Raw genomic sequence first — 27,440 nt, 5'->3', positions numbered from 1 at the left:
GTATCCCACCACTGCTTTGAATGGACAGTAAATGAACTGTTGTACATCAAGAACTACCTGTATTGTCAGCCTTGCATTCTCCCCATAAGATTGTACTATGTTTTTTTTTTAATTTGCCCAGTAAACTCTGCATCATTATCTCTACTGACCCCAGATGGATATTTCTTCCAACGGTACAAACAAAAACATTTTTTTCTATTATATTGTAGCCCCCTTTTTATCCCAACTGGATCTTCATGTTAAACACACACACACACACACACACACAAAGGAAGGCTTTTCATCCTGAAACTTTAGTGCGCATAATTCCAATAAAACCCAACTCTCCCTATTTTTAGAGAACATATTTTTCTAAAGCACCGGATGATTTAAGCACCTTAAAGAGTTTCTCGGGCGGACAACACTTCTTTAGCTTAACGATAGTAAATAACTTGGCCATCAACTTGCTTTTTTAAATATTAGCAGCTGGCTTGCTCTGGCATCTGCTGATCTTCTGCAGGATTATGCACTTTCGGGTGCAAAACGCAAGAACCAAGGCAGAAGCAAAACGTCAGTAGTCGTAGTAGTAATAATAATAATAACAAAGAAGCTCAAAGCTCTCAATTAATCTTTGAAGGCTTTAGCCAAATATCATGGCTTTTATTGCTCTGGGTAAGTAGAATCTTTATCTGTGTTTAGAGGCTCATGCAGATGTATTCAAAACATATTCTCCGGCTCTCTTACCAGGGTAAGTTGGAAGCTGCCAAAACGAAGACAAGATCATCGGAGCGAGCCAAGCCATCCATCTGCACCAATAATTCCGTTTTCATACGCCGGCTTCCTTCGTGTTCGCCCCTGTCAAGAATATTGAGGGCGGGAGAAAAGAGGAAAGATTATTCCCGGGCACAGGAGAAGGTTCCCCATTAAAGGTGAGACCTCAGCTTACAACAGTTTGCTTAGTGGCTGTTCAAAGTTACGATGGCACTGGGGGGAAAAAATGGCTTTGTTCTGACCTAGGCTTCCCAAGAGCACGAAGCCGACTCTTCATCCCGATAAAACCACTTTTATTTAGGTTAAAGTGAATTCCTCTCCAGCAAAGTCCCGGCCAATAGTCTTTCATGAGATTTCACAACTACAGACCTTTATCAGGCTTGGAGAACTGCCAGGCTGATATCTTCTAAACGCCATGCTGTAGCAGCAATTCCTTGGCAAGAAGTTAGGAACAGATCTTCACCGTCATGAACTGAACTCATTGTCTCTTGCAAACTCCCTTTCGCTCTTTATTCCCTATGGGAGGGGCCATTCACCGTCCACTTGTGGCTTTGTGGCACGACAAAACCGCGCTAGTCAAAATCGTGGTGATAAAATCGCGGCGCTAAAGCCGCGACGTCATCACCGCGCGTCATCACCGCCGCGACAACAGCGCGGCAACAGAAGGGCGCTTTAAAACGGCACCGCGGCAGAAAGCCGACTTCAATTAAGGTAAGGGTTAGGATTAGGTTTAGGGGTTTGTTTTAGGGTTAGGTTTAGGGGTTTGTTTTAGGGTTAGGTTTAGGGGTTTGTTTTAGGGTTAGGGTTAGGGTTAGGGTTAGGTTTAGCGTTAGGTTAAGGGTTAGGTTTAGGGTTAGGTTTAGCGTTAGGTTTAGCGTTAAGTTTAGGGTTAGGTTTAGGTTTAGGTTTAGGGTACTGAGTGCTTGGGAATGCGCGAATTTGCCCTCCGCAATTATGTCATTGCGGTAGGGTCGCGTTTTCCCTTAGCGCTTAGAACGGCGCGAATTAGTCTTCGCGCTTATATCTCTGCGGATAAGGGCTTCGCGAATTTGTGGTGGAACCTTGTGGCTTTACTCCTGAGTTGGCCTTTGTTCCTTAACTGCTCCCTTCTCCTGGCAGCTCTGCACATGCACACATTGGGAACAGGTGCCAGTTGTTCTTTTGCCCCACTGGTGTCCGACTCCGAAGGCAGCTGATAATTGTCAGACGGCCTTGGCCCCCTCTCTGCCTCTGACACAGAGCCCTCATCAGAGCCTTCCCCAGACTCCAGGAGTGACCCATGTTCCTCCCCAGCCTCCTCACTGTCTGGGTCTGCAACCAGCTCCACTGGCCGCTGATGGGCCACAACAGGGCTGTTTTTCACACATAACTGTTACAGCATCCCTACAGTCACGTAATCTGGAATTAAGGAGAAAATTCCTAACAGTGAGGCCAATTAATCAGTGGGACGGTTTGTCTTCAGGAATTGTGGGAGCTTCATCACTGGAGATTTTCAAGAAGACTACCATTAGTCTGAAATGGTACGGGGTCTCCTGCTTGAGCAGGGGGCTGGACTAGAAGGCCTCCAAGGTTCCTTCCAACTCTATGAAATCAACTTTCGGTTGGCCAGTTGAGCCTGTTTTTCACCCTCTCCAGGCTCCGGAGGCTTTCCTGAAGCCTGGGGAGGGCGAAATTGCCCTCCCCAGCCCTCTCGAAGCCCGAAAATCAAGTGGCCGACGCATGCATGCATGCTGGAGCTGATGGCTTGCATGACAGCAGATATGGCTCCACATGCCCCCTGTGGCATGCATGCCACAGGTTCTCCATCACAGCCTTAAGGGGTGGGATTAGCTAAAATAATATGAGTTTTCACCGTAGTTATTTATTGGTAGCAATAGCAATAGCAGTTAGACTTATATACCGCTTCGTAGGGCTTTCAGCCCTCTCTAAGAGGTTTACAGAGTCAGCATATCGCCCCCACAGTCTGGGTCCTCATTTCACCCACCTCGGAAGGATGGAAGGCTGAGTCAACCTTGAGCCGGTGAGATTAGAACCGCTGAACTGCAGATAACAGTCAGCTGAAGTGGCCTGCAGTACTGCACCGTAACCACTGCGCCACCTCGGCTCTTTGTAGAATTTATATGGCTGCCTAACCCAAATTCAGGTTAATGTCAGAGTTCCAAGTAAGACCCCCAACAAAAGAAGACTCCAAGACTTAAGTTTCCCCAGTTCCAGTTTATTGCAGATGTTCATATTGGCACATCTGGGAAAACCCAAATCCGAAAGCTTCCAGGTTTTCTCCAGGTTTTCTGGTCCCTGCCCAGCACCCACATGTCCATCACATGGCCCAATCAGGCACCGTCCCAACTGGAGATGCCTCCCAGTCACACCATCACAGCTGCAGGGCAAGGTATCCTTGACTCCCTGAGAAGGAATTATATCACCCATACTCCATATAATCCCCCCCTCCCGTTTTCCCACAGCAGAAAATGTGACAGGCTTGAAGGCCCAATGCCAAAAATCCCTTCCAGGCCACATTGTGACTCTGGCAGCACACAATAGGCCCCTGACACAAAACAAAAGAAACAACGTCAATTAAAATTCAACCAGACATTAACAGGCGACCAGAAATTCACTTGCTGTTCCAACTGTGGTGCTGGAGAAGACTATTGAGAATCTCTTGGACTGCAAGGAGATCCAATCAGTCGGTCTTAAAGGAAATCAATTCTGTCCGTTCTTTTGAGAGGACAGATCCTGAAGCTGAAGCTCAAATACTTTGGCCACCCAATGAGAAGAGAGGACTCCTCGGAGAAGACGCTGATGTTGGGGAAGATGGAAGGGAAAAAGAGAAGGGGACCACAGAGGATAAGATAGCAATAGCAGTAGACTTATATACCGCTTCATAGGCCTTTCAGGCCTCTCTAAGCGGTTTACAGAGAGTCAGCATATTGCCCCCAACAATCTGGGTCCTCATTTTACCCACCTCGGAAGGATGGAAGGCTGAGTCAACCCTGAGCCGGTGAGATTTGAACCGCTGACCTGCTGATCTAGCAGTAGCCTGCAGTGCTGCATTTAACCACTGCGCCACCTTGGCTCTTGGTTAGATAGAGACATCAGCAGAAATAGTATTCAGATGGTTCGGACCGGTTCGCCCGAACCATTTGCCGAAATCGCCCCGGCTCTATGCTGTCCTATTTAGGTTCTTTTTTTTTTTGAGGCTGGGAGCATGCGCAGAAGGCGAGTGTGTGAGCAAAGTGCACGCATGCAAGGCCGGAGCATGTGCGGTGAACCGGTGGTAACAAAACGTGAAACCCACCACTGGTCATCAGTGTGATGAACATGACTTTGAGCAAACAATGAGAGTCAGGGGAGGACAGGGGAGCCTAGCACAGGGCTGCGATCCTACCGCTTTAGCAACTGGTTTGCTGAGTGCACACTTTGTGCACACGGGCTTCACTCATGTGTGCGCCAGATATGCGCTGTGCAGATATGCAAACGCGTGCACCGTTTACAGGAAAACAGCTGAGGCATGGCAATCTACTCTGCTGTGCCTATCAGCTGGGCTAAAAATCAACGGAATATAGGTGAGTATAGCCTAGGGGTGTGCATGGGGGCCAGGCAAGGATTCCGGCAACTGCAATTGCTGGTTTGCTCATGGTCGCACAGCACGTGCACACAGCCGCAGTACTATAAAGATGTTTCTGCGCATGCGCAGAAGCCAAAAACAAGATGGCGGGGCCTATGGCGCCACCAGGAGAACCAGTTCAGGGGCGTGGCAGGCCTGGGTCGCTGCCGGTTGTAGCGACCCAGGCCGCCAAACCACTACCGGTTCGGCTGAACCAGTCTGAACCGGTAGGAACCCACCACTGATGCGGGCCCACCTGAAGGTCGAAGCAAACCGGTTCGGTCTCAGCTGATCTTCAGAGCTACCGGTTCGCCCAAACCGGGCTGAATCGGTAGAATCCAACCTCTGCCCTAGCATGTTGTGGTCCATGGAGGTTCTGAAGAATCAAGACACAACTTAGCAACTGAACAAGAACAAAAGATTCACTTCGCACCCTCCTCCAGATGGGGGAGTGTGTGCAGTCTTCCCAGCCCCAAGGCCAAAGACAACAAAAGGCACATTTTGACCATCTTTCTGAGGTTCCTGACCCCCGCAAGATAAAATCTTTTAACGTTATGACCCCTGGTTTAGACATCCAAGCTCTGAAGATAGATGGTGATTATAATATTAAAACAGGGGAGCGCCCCATATAAGTCGGTGAGCCAATTAAACAGACCCATAAAAGCCAGGGCAGAGGGCATGTATGCCAGGCCTAAGGTCCCAATCCTTTTCCCCCTGCAGGTAAAAGATTTCCGAGCCATTTGTCCGAGGACTGGAAGTGATAAGGGCTATTAATTCACACAAGGCTTATCTAATCATCTTCTCTTGGCGGTATGATGGGATAATGCTCTCTCTCCAATTAAGAAATATGCGAACCAATTTTCATATCTATGATTCATCACTTGACGACTCTGCAAATCCATTGATGAGTTCGGGAAGCGAAACCACCTTGGCTGACCCAGCCTTGCGGAGGTCTTCTTTGCCACATTCAGCCGCCGGACACTTGACCAACAAGACCTCGAGGGCTGGAGAAGCGTCTGGGAAGTTTTATTTCAGACGTCCCGAAGCCTCCACGCCCCCTCTTAGAAACTGGGGCAGAAACTAAACCTGCAAACGGGATCCTTGGCGTCCATGCTGCGAAGGACTTCTGCTCCTAGGCCTAAACTGGTTGGCTTGGAGAAACAGAGATTCTGCCAGAAAAGGGCGTCATAGTATCCACTTGATGCAATTACAAATTTCTTTCTAGCCCTGCTGAGATAAAACAGGTAAAATAACATCAAGAGCAGAAGTGGGCATCTATGGCCCCTTTGCAAATGATCGGACTTCAACTCCCAGAATTATTCAGCCAGCCGTGCACGGATGATGCTACCTAGTTTGGTAATGAGACACCTGCAAGAAAACAACCAAGCTTAGGAAGCACCAAAGATCCCTCATTTTAACCCCGAGCTACAAATATTCTGATGGGAGAACCAGACCATCTTATTTGTCTCTTGAGAAACTTATACGCGGGTCAAGAAGCAACAGTGAGAACTGGAACCCCTGATTGGTTCAAAATTGGGAAAGGAGTCCGGCAAGGCTGTATACTGTCACCCTGCGCATTTAACACATGTGCAGAGCACATCTTGGGAAAGGCGGGGCTAGATGAATCAAAAGTTGGAATTAAGATTGCCAGGGGGAAATAACAACCTCAGATATGCAGATGATACCACTCTAGCGGCAGAAAGTGAAGAGGAACTAAAGAGCCTCTTAAGGCGGGTGAAGAAATAGAGTGCAAAAGTTGGTTTGAAACTCAACATTAAGAAAACTAAGATCATGGCATCCAGCCCTCAATTCCTGGCAAACAGGGGAAGAAATGGAGGTAGTGACAGATTTTATTTTCCTGGGCTCCAAGATCACCGCAGATGAGGACTGCAGCCAAGAAATTAAAAGGCGCTTGCTCCTGGGGAGGAAAGATATGGCAGATCTAGACCGCATACTAAAAAGCAGAGATATCCCCCTGCCAACTGATTTTCTGAGGTTGTGGATTTGGGGTTTTCATGGGCTGTGGGCCATAGTCATCACAGTTGTGACTGATCGCGGCTTAAGCTGTCTTGCTTTGCATGTGATGAGTCTATCTCATATTTTAGTTTCGCCTTTTGGGTTGCATTGCTGAAATGGATGAACTTTTGCACAATATTCTAGTTTTTCGAGTTTCGCCTGTATAGTAGGGTATAGTATTCTGATATTGCAAAGTAAAGAAGGCCACATCGATGCAAAAACAAATAAGAGTGTATTAATCAAAACGGAGTTACATTTCCACCTACCATCAATATGTTGGGTAGACACATATTATGGATTTTCCTTTGCATCTTTATGATAATGTTAAAACTATAAAACATAAAATTATGCTAATGATCCAGAAAAAGAATTGAGTAATTAATCTGAAACTGTTTATTTTGAATATTTTTGTAAATGAGGAAAAACATATTCAAATATGACATCATAAACAAGTGTGGAAAATCCAAAGTATTTTAGATATTACATATCTAAGAATTATTTTTTTTTCTATTAAACCTGTTGTGAGATTCAAAAGTGCGCCTAGTCAAGGCTACAGTTTTCCCAGTTGCAATGGATGGCTGTGAAGGTTGTACCATAAGGAAGGCTGAGCGAAAGGACTGATCGGTTTGATCTCCTTGCAGTCCTGGAGGAACGTTGTCCATGGGGTGGCAATGGGTGGGACACAACTTCGCAACTAACAACAACAAATATTCTGGTCAAAAGGTTTATACCCAGGTAGTCCTCAACCTACGACCACAAGAGAGCCCCAAGTTTCTGTTGCTAAGCAGGACACCCCGTTTTATGATCATCCTTGCCAAATTGTTAAGTGAAATCCCTGCAGTTGTTAAGTTGGTAACACAGTTGCGCAATGAATCTGGCTCCCCCGCTGAATTTGTTTGACAGAGGGCCACAAAGTGGGATCACGTGACCACAGGGCACTGCAATCGACACAAATCCGAACCAGTTGCCAAGCCTCCAAATTTTGATCACATGACCACAGGGATGCTGTAACGGTCATTAAGTGTGAAAAATGTGGAACGATCTACCCGTAGAGATCCGGACCCTTCCCACTCTCTCGGCCTTCCGAAAAGCCACTAAAGCCACTAAAACCTGGTTATTCCGGCAGGCCTGGGGCTGTTGACTTCATGAACGAGGTCCAGCCCCACTTAGATTGAGTGTATGGTGCTTTGCTTTTAAATTTGCTTCTCTTTTTCTATTTTTTTTAATAGCAATAGCAGTAGACTTATATACCGCTTCATAGGCCTTTCAGCCCTCTCTAAGCGGTTTACAGAGAGTCAGCCTATTGCCCCCAACAATCCGGGTCCTCATTTTACCCACCTCGGAAGGATGGAAGGCTGAGTCAACCCTGAGCCGGTGAGATTTGAACCGCTGAACTGCTGATCTAGCAGTAGCCTGCAGTGCTGCATTTAACCACTGCGCCACCTTGGCTCTTTTAACTCTTTATTTTTAATCTTGTTTTTGTAAGCCGCCCGGAGTCCTACGGGATTGGGCGGCATATAAATTTATTAAATTACAATTACAATTAAAATGGCCCTAAGTCACTTTTTCTCCACTGCCACTGTAACTTGCAACGGTCACTAGGTGGAGTCTTGCAAGTCGAGGACTACTTATATTTCTTTTTGAAATATTTTTTAAAATCCATTAAGAAGATTGACACACACACACACACACACACACCCCACATAAAAAACAAGAACAACAAAACCTAGACTGCTTGAGAATTGTTACCCGTATGGTATAATTGGCTAGAGCCGTGATGGCAAACCTATGGCACACGTGCCACAGATGGCACGTGGAGCCATTTGTCAGGGCACGCAAGGCTTGCCCTGTCAGCTAGCCAGCGCATGTGCACCTTGGCCAGCTGACTTTGGCCTTCTTTTGTGGCTATTTTTCGCCTTCCGGAGGCTTCAGGAGTTTCCCCGAAGCCTCCGGAGCATGAAAAACCAGCCCTACGAACAAACCGGAAGTCTGTTCCCGAACTTCCGGTTTGCCCGTAGGGCCAGTTTTTCGCGGGGAGGCTGTTTTCGCCCTCCCCAGGGTCTTATAAAGCCTCTGGAGCCTGGGGAGGGCGAAAAAAGCATGCCAAAAATGGGGGGGGGAGCGCTGGTCGTGCACATAGCATTATGGGTGTGGCATGCCCGCACATGACCCCCCTGCGCTCCCCCCCTGCTTTCGGCACGCGATCCAAAAAAGGTTGGCCATCCCTGGGCTAGAGGAAGGAGGGGAAAAAGTAGGAAAGCAATGAAGAGAAGAAGAAAGATCAAGAAACTACAAAACAAATACGAAACTGGAGAAGGAATAAGAGGTGGAAATACAAAATAGACTGTAGACAAAAATAGTAGGAAATAAGAGACATAAGATGACTTAAATGTATGTAAAGGTTGTTATATATGGAACTGATAGAAAAGATATATGAAACAAAATATGTATATGTATGTATGTGTATTGAAGTATGTGAATGTATGTATATGAATATGTATATGTATATGTACATGTACATGTATATGTTTATGTATATGTGTTCTGACCCCCCTCCGTCCGGTGAGTAACGCCGACACAAGCTTATTGTTAGCCACACTTTATTCACAGTAATTACTCACAAAGACTTTGGCAGCAACCCAGACTCCCACAGATAAGAGATACACACAAGAGCTTCTCCAGCTTAGTATAATGGTTGTGTCCTGCAAAAGGTCTCCTCCCAAAGTCTCTTCTTATATACTCTCTTGGGGGTTCCACCACAAAACCGCGTTCGACTAAACCGTGTTCGACAAAACCGCGTAGCTGACGTCATCAACAGGACAACAACAGCACGGAGACAGAAGCACGCTGTAAACGCTAAACCTAAAATTAACCCCTAAACCTAAACCTAACCCCCCTAAACCTAATCCTAAACCTAACCCTAAACCTAACCCTAAACCTAACCCTTAACCTAACCCCAAACCTAACCCTAACCCTAAACCTAATCCTAACCCTAAACCTAATCCTAACTCTTAACCTAACCCTAACACTTAACCTAACCCTAAACCTAACCCTAACCCTAAATCTAACCCTAAACCAAACCCTAAACCTAACCCTAAACCTAACCCTTACCTTAAGTTGAATCGGCTTGCTTTCAAAGGGCTATTTAAAGCGCCCTTCTTTCTCTGCGCTGGCTGTTGTCGCCCTGTTGATGATGTCAGCGACGCGGTTTAATGGGGCACGGCTTAGTCGAGCGCGGTTTTGACGGGTCACGCTCTTGGGAGGAGCCAAATCACGACCACCTGAGCCAGATTATCATTTATGTCTCCGTAATTGCTGCCTGCGCTTCCCCGCCCTTCTCTGCCTGGAGTCCGGGACCAACTCCCTTTGCTCCTCCCCACTGCTCCAGTGCCTGACATCAGGGACAAACTCCCTTTGACTTTCACCGCTGCTCCATGCCTCAGGTGCCTCCTGGTGGCCAACCAGCCTCTCTGGTCCCTGAACCCTGCCCAGGGTCCTCCACATCTTCCAGAGCCGACTCATAGGGTCCCTCTCTATCGGAGTCTATCAGCAGCTCCAACGGCTCCTGCTGGGCCACAACATATATGTATATCCACATGTACATACACATAGATATAGTTATAGGTATATAAGATTTACATGTACAAAGGAAACACAATGGATATGTAAAAGAAGTATAATGTGTTGCAAAGATATTATGTTTGTATAAACAATATATATATATATTTAAAAAAGAGAATTGTTACCCTGGAACCGTGCCTCGCTGACTCATGACCGACTCCAGCTCGTCCAGGAAGATGGTGGAAGGCGCATGATAGCGGGCAAGTTCAAATAATACCTGTGGAGACGGAGACAGGACCCAAGGAAGAAATATCAGGTGGGAGAAATGGTCTCTCTGGGATCATTCTCTAACAGCAGGAATCTGGGAAGAGCGCGCTCTGCATGGGGCTGCCTTCAAGAGAATCCGGAAGCGGAAATACACCAATGAGAGGAAGAGTGGGAAACAGAGGAGAGAAGAAAGATGGGAAGAGAGGGATAGGAGAGAGGGTAAGGGGGGAAGATGAGGAGGATAAGGAGGAGTGGAATGTAGAGAGAGGAGAAGGAGAAAGGAAGGGGGAGTAGAGTAGGAAAGGATGGTGGAGGGAAGAAAGGAGGTAGGAGAGAGGTAGAAGAAAGAGGTGTATGGAGAGCAGAAGAGCTAATAATGGGTTTTTATCTTTCTGGGCGTTGATGACAAGAGGAACTGATGTAATTACTACTTAATACAATAGGATACTGGCTATGTAATAGTATACATGTGATTGTATGTTGTGAAAATGGAAAATAAAAAAGTATATTTGAAAAAAAAAAAAAGAGAATCCAGAAGGTGCAGTTGGTGCAAAATGCAGCAGCCCGCATGGTTTTGTGCAGATTTCAGTGTGCACATATATCGCCTCTCCTCTGGGAGCTGCATTGGTTGCCGATTTGCTTCTGGGTGCAATTCAAGGTGCCGGTTGTCACCTTTAAAGCCCGTCATGGCTTGGGACCAGGTGATCTGAGGGATAACTATCAATAGCAATAGCAGTAGACTTATATACCGCTTCATAGGCCTTTCAGGCCTCTCTAAGCGGTTTACAAAGAGTCAGCATATTGCCCCCAACAATCTGGGTCCTCATTTTACCCACCTCGGAAGGATGGAAGGCTGAGTCAACCCTGAGCCGGTGAGATTTGAACCGCTGACCTGCTGATCTAGCAGTAGCCTGCAGTGCTGCATTTAACCACTGCGCCACCTTGGCTCAGTGGCTATCAGTAGAACTGTGGTGGGTTCCAGATCCTGTTGCAACCTGTACAGCCCGCAACGCTCCATGATGCTTCTGCGATGGTCCAGCTGTTCAGCAGAGTGTCGCGCAGGTGCCATAAGCTCCCTGCCCCTGCGCAGAAGCCCCGAAATCTTCAAATACTGGTAAGGAGCACGGGCGGGTGGGTGGGCCCTCTGAAGCACCGTACCGGAACGGTATCTGGTACTCCCAGCAGGCACTGGTACGCACATACTGGGGCTTACCAGTCATAACCCACAACTGCACTATAAGCTTCCGTTAGAGACAGGTAAACTAGGTATCAATTCAATACTGCAAAACGAATGAATATTTTTAAAAAATGTACCTCGGGTACGGGGTGGGTTTCAAATATTTTTTTACTACCGATTCTGTGGGCGTGGCTTATTCTGTGGGCATGGCTTGGCAAATTTACATTTCAGATTGGAGGTGGGAAATAAAATATACTGTAAACATATTTTTTTAAAGGCCAAAGAAGGCAGCAACCTGAACCGAGCCTAGCTGAACGCAGGAGAGCTGATGTGCGTGATTTTGTTCGCTGCCTGTGAGCTCCAGGGGGAGGGGAGCAGCGGCCGAGCGAGCAAGCCAGCAATCTGCAGGCTGTCGAGTACCATGCTCATGACTAAACTTGCTCACGAGTTAACTGCAGATTAGAGACAGCCGACAGATCCTGGCATGCTCGCTTGGCTGCTCACCATCGCCACCACCCCATGGAGCTCGAAGGCAGTAAACGAAACTACTGCCTCCTGCCTCCGTGCATCGAGGAGGCGGGGAGGCTCGATCCCACTTAGGAGGCCGTGGTTGCGAAGCCTTGGGGCTCCCTAAACAGCCCATGCTGCTTACCTGTCTGTAGGCACTAGGGGGCAGTCGTGTGGATGCACGTGGTGAAAACTAGGCAGGGCGAGCGTCGCTGCGAGCCAGTTCAGGGGCGTGGCCGGCCAGTCATCACTACTGCTTCGGCGACCTACGCCCAATTACCACTACGGGGTTCTCCCGAACCCGTCCGAACCGGGAGCAACCCACCTCTGCTCAGGTCATCCTCAACTTACAACCCTTCGTTTAGTGACCGTTCAAAGTTACAACAGCACTGAAAAGCATGACTTATGATCATTTTTCACACTGATGACTACCGCAACATCCCCGTGGTCACATGATCAAAATTCAGACGCGTGGCAATTTGACTCATATTTATGACTGCTGCCGCATCCCAGGGTCGTGTGATCCCCTTTTGCGACCTTCTGAGAAACAAAGTCAATGGGGAAGCCAGATTCACCGAACAAACGGGTGACTAACAACTGTGGGGATTCACTTAATAATCGTGGTGATAAAAGTTGTAAAACTTGGGCAAAACTCACTTGACAGCTGTCTCGCTTAGAAACAGAGATTTTTGGCTCGATTTTGGTCATTAGGTGAGGTGAGGACCCACCTGTATGTATTTTGCCTTCTGCCATGAGATCAGGAAAATGCAGTGGCTATTGTAGTAAAAGGGGACATGGTGGCTCAGTGGCTAAGATGCTGAGCTTGTCGATCAGAAAGGTCAGCAGTTCGGCAGTTCGAATCCCTAGTGCCACATAACGGAGTGAGCTCCCATTACTTGTCCCAGCAGTTCAAAAGCATGTGAAAATGCAAATAGAAAAATAGGGACCACCTTTGGTGGGAAGGTAACAGTGTCCCGTGTTCCTTTGGCATCTAGTCATGCCAGCCACATGACCACGGAGACGTCTTCGGACAGCACTGGCTCTTCGGCTTTGAAACAGAGATGAGCACCGCCCCCTAGAGTCAGGAACTAGAATGTATGTGTGAGGGGAACCTTTACCTTATCATAGTAAAATATTGTAAGCCACCTCATTATGAGAATAGATGAGGAACATGTTAGAAATGCTGCCTTGATATGGACGTAGAAAATTATTCTTAAATCTCCACGGATCACAAAAGAGGAGAGGAAGAGCGAAGAGAGAGAAATAATCCTGTCTTTATAGTTTAAATCTTTTCACCTAAATCCTACTCAAATACGAAGGGAATAATAAGAGAGGAGAATGATTCCAGAAACAGAAGTTGAACAAAATCCTCCTATAACCGCTTGAGACTAAAAGGTCCCTTTACAGCTGCATTTATGGATTTTTAAATACACTTTCATAAGCAAAAATGAATGCAAAGAGAATTAAATGTTGGGTGAGCTAAATAGTTAGGTATATTTTACACACACACACACCTCTCTATTTGTAGAGAGAAGCATGTGTGAAATGTACCTAAGTAAAATGTATTTAAGTATCTTCAGACAAGCCAGAGTTCTGGTGCAAATGACATGTTAAATCTTTGGTTCGGCAAAAATAATTTTGCTAGTCCTTGTGCATGTACAGCTAGTCCTCAACTTACGACCACAATTGAGCCCCAAATTTCTTTTTTAAAAAAATAATAATTCTCTTATATATACCGTATTTTTTGGAGTATAAGACGCACCAAGATTTTGAAGAAGCATATTAAAAAAGTTTTTGCACTCTGCAATCCTCCCAAAAAAGCCCTGTTTTTCACTAAAACGGCCCAGGTTTCCCCCCCCCCCAAAAAGGGCATGAATTGCCTTTAGGAAGCTTGTAGAGTGCTCTTGGGGGGTGGACCCCCCAAAAACAAACCAAAAAGGCCATGTATAGCCTTTAGGAGACTTATAGAGTACTTCTGGGGGCTGGGGGGGGGGGGAATTGAGCAAAAACCAGCCCGTTTTTTGCTCATTTCTGCCCTTCCCAGCCCCCAAGAGCACCCTATAAGTCTCCTAAGGGCTATGCATGCCCTTTTTGGAAAGGGGACAGGGTTTTGGGAGGCAAAAAAATGCTGTATTCAATGTATAAGACGCACCTAGATTTTTACCTTCTTTTTTGAGAGAAAAAGGTGTGTCTTATACTCTGAAAAATACGGTAGTTGCAGGTATACATTCACATAGTGTTCTTATTTATCTTTATCACTGTTACATATTTGTTTTTCCATATAAAAGGTGAAAATATACATTCTGGATTGTTTTGTTTACCATCCCTTACACCTATTTTTTTCTTTTTTTTCTTTTCTTTTCACCCTCCCTCCCTTCTCTACTTTCTTCCTTTCGCCTTTCCTTTCCTTGCCTCTCCCCTACTCCTCTGTTCCTCTTCCCTCTCCTAACCTCTCTCCTTCTCTTTCTATCCCTTCCCTCCTTCCTCTCCTTTCCTTTTTCTTCCTTCTCTTCCCTTTCCTCTCCTTTCCTACTCTCCTTTCCTTTTCTGTTGTTGTGGTTATCTCTTTTCAGCTCTGAACTGGTGTATTTTCGGGATGGTATTCCCGCAAACGCTTTTACAATTTTACGTTTGCTCTTTCCTATTCCCTTTTCTTCATTTTCATACCCTTTTTTTTCCCGAGCCCCAAATTTCCGTTGCTAAGCGAGACATTTGTTCAGTGAGTTTTGACCCATTTTATGATCATTCTTGCTGCAGTTGTTAAGTGAATCACTGCAGCTGTTAAGTTAGCAACACCGTTGTTCAGTGATTCTGGGTTCCTCACTGACTTTGCGGGTCAGAATGTCACAAAAGGAGATCGATCCCATGACCCCAGGACACTGCAACCATCATAAATGTGAGTCAAATTGCCAAGCATCTTAATTTTGATCATGCGACCACGGGAATGCTGCAATGGTCGTAAGTGTGGGAAAAAATGGTAATAAGTCATGTGACCCCGGGACGCTGCAACCGAATCATGATTCGGACCCAGTTGTAAGGGTCCAAAATTTGATCACGTGACCATGGGGATGCTGCAACGGTCGTAAATGTGAAAACCGGTCGTAAGTCGCTTTTTTCAGTGCCTTTGTAACTTTGAACTTGAGTTACAACCATTTGTCATTAAACAAAGGGTCATAAGTGGAGAACTACCTGTATTATGAAAAAGTTACAGTAAGACATAGAGTCAGGCCTTTGAAATCGAATGCAGAAATTGTTATGACCACCAGAGGGTAGCAAAGAAAGGGAGAAAATTAACTCTGCTGCTCTCTAGTGGAATATCTGGGTTTTTACAGCCCGTTTAAAAATCTCTCTGAATCAATATTAGGTCCACTCCATAATTTTTAACCCTGGGTGATTTTCTTGGATAATTTTGGACTTGAACTCATAGAATCCCCTAGCAAACATGCTGGCTGAGGGAATTCTGGGAATTGAAGTCCACGCTCAGGTGAAGAAACACTGCTCTAGAAAGTATTGGGATATGGATTATTATTTTACCCATAGCTTGCATTAGGGCACTGATGGCTAACCTGTTTGTTGTTGCATGGCAAAAGCGCGCATGCGTGTGCCCACACCCATAATGCAATGTGTGCATGAGCCCTTTGCCCTGCCCCCTGCGCATGCGCATGCCAACCCACCATGCTCTCCTCGCCCCCACACATGTCTATGCCACATTTTGGGTCTAGCAGGCATCCCTGCAGACTTCTGGTACAAAAGGTGGGGTGCAGGGGGGGTGCCATGCACCCCCTGCGTTCCCTATCCCCTGTGCATGCACGTGTGACCCCCCCCAACCCCCCACGCATGTGTGCATGTCTCCTGCATGTGCCCTGCCCCCCGCACATGCGTGGCAGAGACCTGAAAACCAGCTGGCTGATGGGAGGCACGCGTGCTGGAGCTGAGCTGGGGCGACAGTTTGCATGCCAGCAGAGAGGGCACCGTGTGCTACCTGTGGCACACGTGCGATGGGTCCGCCATTACGGCATTAGGGCATATCTTAGCTAATTCTCTCTTCAATTCTTTGCATAAAGAAAACAAAAGGGTTTTTTACTCTGACAAGCTTTTCTGAATCGCCTCTCCATTTGCTGACAATGGTGGATGCGGAGATGTTGAAGAATGTTGTGTTGCATTCGGTGGCCACAGCTTTAGCCAGCAAAGTTTTCCCAGTACCTACAAGTTCAAAGAAAGGCAGTGTTTACTCTCCAGTCATCAAACGTATGAAGAATAGTTGAAGGAATTGGGTATGTCTACAATATTGTGGCCTGCTAGCAGCCAACAGAGCTGGCAGCAGATTCGGACAGGGAGGAGGTTGGGGAGGAACCTGGGCCAGTCCTGGAGTCTGAGGAAGGCTCTGATGAGAGCTCTGTGTTGGAGGCAGAAAGGGGGCCTGAGCCATCTGACAGTTATCAGCTGCCTTCAGAGTCAGACATCAGTGAGGCAGAAGAACAGCTGGAGCCTGTTCCCAGTGTGCGCATGCTCAGAGCTGCCAGAAGAGAACAGTTAAGCAACAAGGGTAGACTTGGGAGTAAAGCCACAGGTGGACGGTGAATGGCCCCTCCCAGAGGAAATAAAAGGGGAGCGAAAGGGGAGGGGAGTTTGCAAGAGACAATTAGTTCAATTCATTAGAGTGAAGATCTGTTCCTGACTTTTAAAGCCCTACATGGTATCGGACCTGGGTACTTGAGAGACCGCCTCCTGCCAGTCACCTCCCAAAGACCTATTAGATCCCACAGACTAGGCCTCCTCCGAATTCCATCTGCCGGCCAATGTCGGCTGGCAACTCCTCGGGGGAGGGCCTTCTCTGTGGCTGCTCCAGCCCTCTGGAACGATCTCCCCGTGGAGATCCGGACCCTTACTACCCTTCTGGCCTTCCGCAAAGCAGTTAAGACCTGGCTGTTCCGGCAGGCCTGGGGCTGTTGAACCATCCAGCCCCATTTGAGGTTATGGCTGTTGTAGAATTTTAAACTGTTGTTTTATTTTATTTTTTGTATCCCCTCCCTTTTTATTGTGAGCCGCCCTGAGTCCCTCGGGAATAGGGCGGCATACAAACTTAATAAATACAATACAATACAATACAAGTATTGTCTGCTACAGAGTGGCGTTTGGAAGATATCGGCCTGGCAGTTCTCCAAGCCTGACAAAGGTCTGTAGTTGTGAAATCTCTTGAAAGACTGTTGGCCGGGACTTTACTGGAGAGGAATTCACGTTAAACTAAATAAAAGAGGTTTTATCGGGACGAGGAGTCGGCTTCATGATCTTGGGAAGCCTAGGTCAGAACATACTGTACACATACTTTTCTAGACAAGAAGGACTAGGGGTGTTCCAATATCTTAGGGGCTGCCACAAAGAAAAAGGGATCAAGCTATTCTCCAAGGCACCTGAGGGCAGGACAAGAAGCAATGGGTGGAAATAATCAAGGAGAGGAGCAACCTAGAACTAAGGAGAAATTTCCTGACAGAACAATTAATCAGTGGAACGACTTGACCCCCGATGGGTATCCTGTAATGGTCATGAGTGTGGAAAGGGTTCATTTAAGGCACTGTTTTCAGTGCCGTTGTAACTTCGAGCGGTCTCTAAATGAACTGTTGTAAGTCAAGGTCTCATTCATTAAGGAGATTGTTGGCATTCAGAATGAAAAAGAGTCACATATCATACCTGGAGGCCCATATAGCAGAAGTCCTTTCCAAGGAGAAAGAATGCCTGTAAACAACTGTGGGTACTGTGGAGAAATGAAAAAAAAATGAAAAAAGCCATCCCTAAACAAACGGGCTGTTTGGAGCACGAAGCACATCTGGCAGGTCACTCTAGCACAGGGGTGTCAATCTCAAGGCTTGGGGGATGGATCCGGCCTGCAGGGTGCTTAGATCCGGCACGCGGGGCCATCCTGGAAAGAACGATGGATTGGCCCCTGCTGCGTCTGTCAGTGAAAACGGGGTTGTGGGTTCTGTTTTTGGCTGGGACGGCCTCCTGCAACCCTCTGCCAGTGAAAATGGAGGCTGTCCCAACCAAAAATGGAGCTCAGAACTCCATTTTCACTCGCAAAGGGTTGCAGGATGACATCCTAGTTGAAAACAGAGCGCAGAGCTCCATTTTCACTGGCAGAGGGTTGCAGGAGGCTGTCGCAGCCGAAAACGGAGCCGGGATCCAGTTTTCGTGGCAGAGCGCACAGAACACCTGACACGAGTGGCCAAGCTGGCCAAGCCCCCCCCCCCCCCCCCGGTAAAACACAATCCTGATGCAGCCCTCAATGAAATTTGAGTTTGACACCCCTGCTTTAGCAACTCAACCAGCATTTATTTTTAATCAGAACATTGCTATAGGGAAAACATAGGAAATCAGAGTGGCTGATTCTGTATTTTTCACTTTTATTCATTTAATGTCCCCCTCCCTTTGGGGACATCAAGCTCATTGTTAGATTTTATTTATTGATTTGATTTTTAGCCCACCTTTAGGACTAGAACTCACTGTCTCCCACTTTCTAGCGTGATGCCTTCACCACGAGACAAAACGACCCTCAAACCAGTCGCCAAGTTAATTTTCCTTCCTTCCAAATTGCTTCCTGTTCCCCAATTTAAGTAGCATTTACAAAATCAGCAATGGTAGCTTGGAAAGAATGAAAAAAAAAGATTACAGATAATGCCCAACTTACAACTATTGTTCAAAGTTACAACGGCACTGAAAAAAGTGACTTACGAATGCTCCTCGCACTTAAAACCATTGCATCATCTGTGCAGTCACACGATCAAAATTCAAGGGTTTGGCAAACTGGCATGTTTTTATGACTATGACGGTGTGCCAGGGTCGTGTGATCATCACTTGCAACCTTCCCAGATGGATTCCTGCGAGCAAGGTCAATTGGGGGGAAGCCAGATTTGCTTAATGACCATGTGATTCACTTAACAACTGCAGCAATTCGCATAACAATCATGGCGAGAAAGGTTGTAAAATCAGGCATGACTCACTTAACAACTGCCTTTTTAGCAATGTAAATTTTTGGGCTCAACTGTGGTTGCATGTAAAGGACAGGTGGCCCTTGAGGTACGACCACAGGTGGACCCAAATTTTGGGTCCAATTGTGGCAGACAATCACAATTGAGCCCAGAATTTATGCTGTTGGATTTTATGTTGTTGAGAAATTTCTTAAGCAGGTTTTGCTCCATTTTACGACTTTTCTTGCCAACTTTGTTAAGTGAATCGGTGCAGCTGTTACGTTTGTAACCCAGTTGTAAAGTGAATCTGGCTTCCCCACTGACTTTGCTTGGTCAGAAGGTCACAAAAGGGGATCACTTCAATTGTCGTAAACGTGAGTCAGCTGTCAAGCATTCGTATGTAACTCACACGACCATGGGAAAGCTACAACGTTAAGTGTGAGAAAACGGTCCTCAGTCTGTTTTTTTTCCAGTGTGGTTGTAACTTCAAACGGTCCCTAAATGAATTGCTGTAAGTCGGGGACTACCTGTGTATCTCAGTCATGGGAACAGAGGCCATTTGTGTGACTTTTGAAAAGGTGGTTCAGCCACTCCTTACCCTGATGGGATACACGACAGCTTCCTTGACCAACCGCTTGGCTGCGTCAAGCCCGATGATGCAATTCCACTTCACGTTGGGGCTGTCGAGATAGATATCCTGCAAGACAAGGTTTGATCTTCTTAAAAACAGGCCTCCCCATCTTCTTGTGCAAGCATAATAAACATGTAGCAAAATTAGCTCGGCCGTGCTGTGAAATCAAGTGTGTGTGGAGGGGGGGGGGGGGAGAAGCAACACAACAAAGAACAGGTGATCATGCGGATGCCATTTTGGGGGAGCAGAAGGGAAGAGTCGGCTGTGGCTGAACGGTGACTTTCGGCATCTCTCTCCATTAGTCGGGCTTGGTTGGGACTGCAAGAGCTGTCGCTCAGCAACGAGCTGGAAGTTCTGGCTGGCTCATCCTTCCTTTAATTCAGGGGTTTGTCCAACCTCAGCAACTTTAAGACAGAACAGAATGGAATAAAGAATAGAATAGAATATTGGAATAAAGAATAGAATGGAATAAAGAATAGAATATAATAGAATATTGGAATAAAGAATAGAATGGAATAAAGAATAGAATAGAATATTGGAATAAAGAATAGAATGGAATAAAGAATAGAATAGACTATTGGAATAAAGAATAGAATATTGGAATAAAGAATAGAATAGAATATTGGAATAAAGAATAGAATATTGGAATAAAGAATAGAATATTGGAATAAAGAATAGAATGGAATGGAATAGAATAGAATATTGGAATAAAGAATAGAATGGAATAAAGAATGGAATGGAATAGAATAGAATAGTGGAATAAAGAATAGAATGGAATAAAGAATAGAATAGAATAGAATATTGGAATAAAAAATAGAATATTGGAATAAAGAATAGAATGGAATAAAAGAATGTAATGTAACGGAATAGAATGGAATAGGATTGAATATTGGAATAAAGAATAAAATGGAATAAAGAATGGAATGGAATGGAGTAGAATAGAATAGTGGAATAAAAAATAGAAAGGAATAAAGAATAGAATATTGGAATAAAGAATAGAATATTGGAATAAAGAATAGAATGGAATAAAGAATGGAATGGAATAGAACAGAACAGAATAGAATATTGGAATAAAAAATAGAATGGAATAAAGAATGGAATGGAATGAAATGAAATAGAATATTGGAATAAAGAATAGAATGGAATAAAGAATGGAATGGAATGGAATAGAATAGTGGAATAAAGAATAGAATGGAATAAAGAATAGAATAGAATATTGGAATAAAGAATAGAATGGAATAAAGAATAGAATGGAATAAAGAATGGAATGGAATGAAATAGAATAGAATATTGGAATAAAGAATAGAATGGAATAAAGAATGGAATGGAATGGAATGGAATAGAATAGAATATTGGAATAAAGAATAGAATGGAATAAAGAATGGAATGGAATGGAATAGAATAGAATATTGGAATAAAGAATAGAATGGAATAAAGAATGGAATGGAATGAAATAGAATAGAAGAGTGGAATAAAGAATAATAGCATGGTGTTCTTTTTCCTCTACCTGTCCTAACTGAAAGTCCTATCCATTGTGGAGCCGACCGGCGACAGGGAACCGCAGCAGAAGGATGAAAGAGCCACATGCTGCTTCAGAGCCGCAGGTTGCTGACCCCTCTATTATGTATCAATGTAATGAACATTAATCTATTAATGTTCCTCCTGCGTCTTCTGCTTGACTTTCAATATCAAGATGAACAGTAGGATTAGTTCCCTCATTGAATGAGGCTGGAGTTCAACAACCATCCTTGGGTTTGAGAAGGAAAACTCACCTTGCTGACAACTGTTGCAAGCTCCCTCATTTCAGCTGTCATCCCAAGTAAGGCGCCCAAAGGTTTTAATAGTCGTTCCTAGAGAAAAGGAAAATAGGCACCAGTTGCAGAAAATATGGGTTGACTTCTGCTCTGTCCATTATTGGCTTCCATTCTCCTACCCTAAAGACCTATATGGGAGTCCCCAACTTGCAAGTTCATTTAATGACTGTTCAAAGTTACAATGGCACAGAAAACAGTGACATATGAACGTTTTTCACACTTATGACTTGCGACATCCCCATGGTCACGTGATCAAAATTCAAAGTTCAAAGACTTTATTGTCATTGTACATCATGTATACAACGAAACTGGTTAGCCTCTACTAGTGCAGTTCATACCTTGTTTCAGTGGTGGGTTCCTACCGGTTCAGACCAGTTCGTCTGAACTGGTATTGGTTTGGCGGCCTTGGTCGCTGGAACTGGCAGCGAGCAAGGCCTGCCAGGTTCCACCACAAAACCGCGGTAGACTAAAGCGCGCTCGACGAAAGCGCGTACGTGACGTCATCACAGTGCGACGAAAACAGCACGCTGTGAGCGGTAAAGTTAAAAATAACACGTAAATCTAAACCTAACCCCCCCCCCAAACCTAACCCTAAACCTAACCCTTAACCTAACCCTAAACCTAACCCTTAACCTAACGCTAACCCTTAACCTAACCCTAAACCTAACTCTAACGCTTCACATAACCCTAAACCTAACCCTAACCCTTAACCTAACCCTAACCCTAAACCTAACCCTTACCTTTGCGTGAATAGGCTTGCTTTAAAAGCGCTTTTTAAAGCGCCCTTTTTTCTCCGCGGTCGTATTTGTCGCGCTGCTGATGACGTCAGGTACGCGCTTTCGCCGTGCCACGGGCCTGCCACTCCCCTGAACTGGTTCTCCTACGGTGGCACCATATTGGTTTTTGGTTCTGCGCATGCAAAACCAAAAATATTTTTTGCAGAAATGTATTTCCCCCCCTTTTTTAACATTCTGCGCATGCACAGACCCATTTATGTGCAAATGTGCATGCGCGCAGACTGAACCGGCGGTAATGCCGGCGGCAAGCCACCCCTGCCCTGTTTCCTGAAAATAAGACCTGCCTGGATAATAAGCCCAATCGGGCTTTTGAGTGCATGCGCTAAAATAAGCCCTTCCCCGAAAATATTGCAACACAGCAGTAGCGATGAGGTGACCACGCTCACCGCCTCCTACATCTCAACAATAATAAGACTTCCCTGAAAATAAGGCCAAGTGCTTATTTTGGGGGTCAAAAGAAAATAAGACCCTGTCTTATTTTCGGGGAAACACAGTACAGAATACAAGACTGAATGATATAAAGAATAATACAAGTAGTTAGGAAAAAAACTAGTCATATGCACGTCATATTCTGTGTAATATGTATATTGATCTGGCGTATGATTTTATATCAGGGCATATACATATTACACACTACATTGGCACCAGTGAAAGTCATTATATTAATCTGTTTGTGGTTGGCAAACGACTCCTATTTATGATGGTCGCAGTGTCCCGGGCTCACGTGATCCTCTTTTGGGACCTTTCTGACAAGCAAAGTCAACAGGGAAACCAGATTCACTTAACAACCGGGTTACTAACTTAGCAACTGCAGCGATTCACTTAACAACGCTCGCAAGAAAAGTTAAAAAAAATGGAGCAAAACTCATTTAAGAAATTTCTCACTTTGGCAACATAAATTTTGGGCTCAGTTTTGGTCACAAGGTGAGGACTACCCATAGAAATGGAGATGCAAGTATTTTGAGGAACATCTGGATCCAGTTAAGGCTGACCCTTTTCTCCTAAACAGTGCATTTTCTCTTTGGCAAAGCAAAAATTATTTGGCCATTCTAATTAATTTGGGGAAATTATTTAAGTGTGAGCAAGACACAAAATAGTGTATTCTGGTTTTATATGCTGGAAGACATTCTCACACATGCACAATTTTATTTCTAATTAAAATAATTGTTTTCAAAGAACTACCCTAGTTTTCAGAGTATAAGACGCACCTTCCAACCCCCCCCCCCCCGCAAAAGAGGGTGAAAATTTGGGTGTGTCTTATACACCAAATGTAGCCCCACCCCTCACCCCCACCAGAGGCCAAAAACATGAAGCATGGAGGCAGCAATGGTCTGTGGCAATCCCTGCAGCCTGGAAAAGCTGATTGAGGGTATTCTGGCAGTCCGATCCACCTGCCAATCAGCTGTGCTGAATCAGGCTGCAATAAGTGCTGAAGCTGACCTGGCTGGTCAGAGTTTGCAGCAGCAATCACATTCAGAAAGCACAGTAACTGATTCAGCAGGATTCAAAATAATCATAATATACAACGTGACCCGTCAAAAGCGTGAACGTCATAAGCGCGCCGACAACACCGTGGCGCTAAAACCGCGATTTCAAAAGCGCGCCGACAACAGCGCACCGACAGAAGCGCGATTTCATTTAAGGTAAGATTTACAGTTAGGTTTAGGGTTAGGTTTAGGGATAGGTTTAGGGTTAGGTTTAGGGTTAGGTTGAGGGTTAGGTTGAAGGTTACGTTACAGCGCGCTTCTGTCGGCGCGCTTCTGTCGGCGCGCTTTGGGGCTAATTAGTTGCTCATTCATCGCACGGTTTTGTCACCGCGCTTTAGACACCGCGGTTTAGTCAGGCGCGCTTTTGTTGTGCGCACATTTGTGGTGGAACCAATATACATTACCACAAGCAGGTTTTCCAAGGTAGCAGTAAATACAAGCAAAGCACAAGCAGTTTCACTTTCAGTTCTCGGCTAAGCCAGGCTCCTTCCTGTCTCCTTGCTACTCACACGGCAAATTTCAAAGTCCAAATAGCCCTCATTGGCTGACTTAGTTGCTATGCCTATTCATTGGCTGACCTTGTTAGCGTGTGTCAGCTGAATACCATGGATGCTGGCAAGCGGAGGCAGAATTTTTTTCCTTCTTATTTTCCTCCCCAAAAACTAAGCTGCGTCTTATACTCCGGAGTGTCTTATACACGGTAATAACTTTTGCCAACTATTGGTTAGGGGGAAAAGGACACTCACCGAAGGATCTGGATTGCAGTTAAAGCTGTGTAAGGAAATTTCACTGGACGCCCCTTTGATAGCATCCTGAATCAGCCCACGGAAGTCAATGATTTGGCCCTGCAGGAGAAGCACAAACACCATTCGCTCAGCTTGGACTCTTGCAATACCTGACAGATGCAGACTTCGACGGATAATTAGAACTGCAGAAAAAACAATTGCTACCAATCTGCCTTCCGTTGAGGACTTGTATCAGTAGTGGGTTGCTGTTATCGTCGCTAGTGATGTGCACCTGACGTGCGCTGTACACACGCTCGACGTGCGCTATGCGTGCATGCGCAATCCACCGCCCCTGCGACATCCAGCTGCTTGTCGGGGTGCGTGCAGGTTCCGCAGCTGTGTGCGCATGTGCAATGTACCTGTTGGCATAAATACAGCTATAGAGCGCAGGCGGGCGGGCGGGCAGGCCAAACGAGTGTATCGGTATGCTCTCCACTGCTCTAGACCACTACCGGTACAGCCATACAGCTCAGGACCGGCAGCAACCCACCACTGACCTGTATACTGTGTCAGGGTTTTAAATAATACACCTGTAGCACACAGAACACCAAGGCAGGTCGATTCCTCACAGAACAGTTTGATTGGATATATCATATTGGCACAGACTGGTGCGGTTTTCACCTAATTAAAAGTAAAAATTTGTCCCTTTCTCAAACAATCAGTCACATGGTTCAATCAAGGTGCTGTCCGGTTGCTTGGGAACTTCACTCTTCCCTTCTTCAGCCACCTGTGGGGAATGTCCTTGGTTCAAGGAGAAAACTATTTTGTTTTGGCTACAAAACCCCGCTATCTCTATTTCCCCCTCCCTACCTCTCAGCACCATTTTTGGCAGCACTGAAGCCTCCCAAATGGCCTTGATCAGCAGGCCAGCTTCAGAGCTGACATACTGCACGAGTCGAAAAGAGGGCTGTGAAAATATCTGCAGACCCCTCTCGCATCCTGGACGTAAATTGTTTCAACTCCTACCCTCAAAATGACCCTATAGGGCACTGCACACCAGAATCACCAGACACAAGGACAGTTCTACCCCACGCCCCCCCCCCATGCCATCACTCGGCTAAACAGCTAATTCCCACAACACTGTCAATCTATTTAGTAAGACTGTATTACTATTACTATTAATCTTCTCATCTTTCCTATTACTTATCTCCTTTTCTACTAATGGCTATAGCTTTGTTGCTTGGACTTTTACGATTTATATTGTTTTATTTAGTTTCCTAGTATGATTTATGTTCATTGCTTATTTAGTATCCTATGACTATCACTAAGTGTTGTATTTTATGATTTATGAAGAATGTATTTTTATGATGACTATGATCATGTTTTATCCCTTATAGCTTTTATGTACAATGAGAGCTCATGCACTAAAGACAAATTCCTTGTCTGTTCAGTCACACTTGGCCAATAAAGAATTCTATTCTATTCTATTCTATTCTATTCTATTCTATTCTATTCCTGTACTGTACTGTACTGTACTATTACTATACTATACTATACTATACTATACTATACTATACTATACTATACTATACTATACTATACTATACTATACTATACTATACTATACTATACTATACTCTATTCTGCAGTGAACCAAAATATATCAAGCTAAACCAGAGAAGAAACCACTATTGATACCAAAGGCCAGAGTTGATCATCCAAAGTTATTCAACCATAGCAACTTCAAGTATGTTTATGAATACAAGTAGTCCTCGACTTACAACAGTTCATTTAGTGACCGTTTGAAGTTACAACAGCACTGAAAAAAGTGACTTGTGACCATTTTTCACACTTATGAATGTTGCAGCATCCCCATGATCATGTGATTTATATTTGGATGCTTGGCAACCGATTCACATCTATGACAGTTGAGTGTCCTGGGGTCATGTGATCCCCTTTTGCAAACTTCTGACCAGCAAAGTCAACGGAGAAGCCAGATTCACTTAACAACGGTGTTACTAATTTAACAACTGCAGTGATTCACTTAATAAAGGCGGCAAGAAAAATAGTAAAAAGGGGCAAAACACACTTAACAAATTTGTTGCTTAGCAATATAAAATTTTGGACTCAATTGTGTCTGTAAGTCGTGGACCATTTATATATTAAATAACACTCAAGATGTCTGCAAGTCTTTCCCCTTGGACACCTTAACGTTACATAAGAGCCTTAATGTTTGTAGGATTTTGACTAACTCTTTTAGAATGAGGTCCTTCTCCATCTCCTTTATGGATTGCAGATACATTTAAACCAAATTCCGATGCGACCCGACTTAAAGGACCTTCGTTCTCCTGTAAGGGGAAAATATATATATATTTTGAAGTTAGTGAGAGCCAGTTTGGTCTAGTGATTAAGGCACCAGGTTACAAAGTGGGGGGACCATGAGTTCAAGTCCCATCTTAGCCATGAAAGCTGGCCAGGTGACTTTGGGCCGATCACCAGGTGGCTCGGAGTTCTAGTTCTGCCTTAGCCATGAAAGTCAGCTGGGAGACTTTGGGCCAGTCACTCTCTCCCAGCTCAACTCCACCTCACAGGGTTGTTGTTGTGAGAAAACAAGAAGGAGAAGGTGTATTGGAAAAATTCACCACCTTGAGTTATTTTATTATTATTATTAGCAACAACAGAATTGTATCACACCGGCCAGTTGTTTCGCCGGATTTGGCATTGGTTACTAGTCGGGCCCCACCCAGGGGCCTAGGACGTCGTAACGTATTTTCGTAATATGCGTGCAGATCCAAGCAGTGCGGCTTTTTGCATTTGACTGATGGTGATTTTGTCAATTTTTAAGTGTTTTAAATGTAATTCCAGTGCTTTTGGAATAGCACCCAGTGTGCCAATTACCACTGGAATTACCACTGCTGGTTTGTGCCATAGTCGTTGAATTTCGATTTTTAAGTCCTGGTATTTCATAGCAACCCGTATCAACCATTAACACCAGTCAGTAGTATCTGTTCTGCTTTTTTTTAATGTTCAGTTGACTGAGTTTCATGTTTAATGAATAAAGTGTAATAATAATGACGGATCGTCATTTGGAGCACAACATGCCAGATATCACGGTTGTAGATGGCCAAAGGGTACGGTTTAT

At 45.1% G+C, this 27,440-nt stretch overlaps 1 protein-coding gene across 2 annotated transcripts in view; it reads right to left on the bottom strand.

Moving 5' to 3' along the window:
* KATNAL2 (katanin catalytic subunit A1 like 2) overlaps nucleotides 1-27,440 on the bottom strand; it is a 59,625-nt gene that overhangs the window by 10,054 nt on the left and 22,131 nt on the right. The window contains exons 6-13 of one of the 2 annotated variants that reach the window (XM_087715302.1): nucleotides 26,551-26,646; nucleotides 24,320-24,418; nucleotides 21,248-21,325; nucleotides 19,443-19,541; nucleotides 17,571-17,634; nucleotides 15,967-16,085; nucleotides 10,117-10,208; nucleotides 724-834 (exon numbers count right to left, since the gene is read on the bottom strand). In XM_087715302.1, coding sequence (XP_087571428.1) covers nucleotides 724-834; nucleotides 10,117-10,208; nucleotides 15,967-16,085; nucleotides 17,571-17,634; nucleotides 19,443-19,541; nucleotides 21,248-21,325; nucleotides 24,320-24,418; nucleotides 26,551-26,646 — 758 coding nt within the window. The remainder of the gene's footprint in view (nucleotides 1-723; nucleotides 835-10,116; nucleotides 10,209-15,966; nucleotides 16,086-17,570; nucleotides 17,635-19,442; nucleotides 19,542-21,247; nucleotides 21,326-24,319; nucleotides 24,419-26,550; nucleotides 26,647-27,440) is intronic. The other variant, XM_087715304.1, reaches the window with a different exon arrangement.

This window comes from Thamnophis sirtalis, unplaced genomic scaffold, assembly GCF_051295495.1.
Source record: "Thamnophis sirtalis isolate CommonGarterSnake01/CBP01778 unplaced genomic scaffold, rThaSir2_p1.2 scaffold_5, whole genome shotgun sequence".
Taxonomy (NCBI): domain Eukaryota; kingdom Metazoa; phylum Chordata; class Lepidosauria; order Squamata; family Natricidae; genus Thamnophis; species Thamnophis sirtalis.
This window is presented reverse-complemented; position numbering and strand designations above follow the sequence as displayed.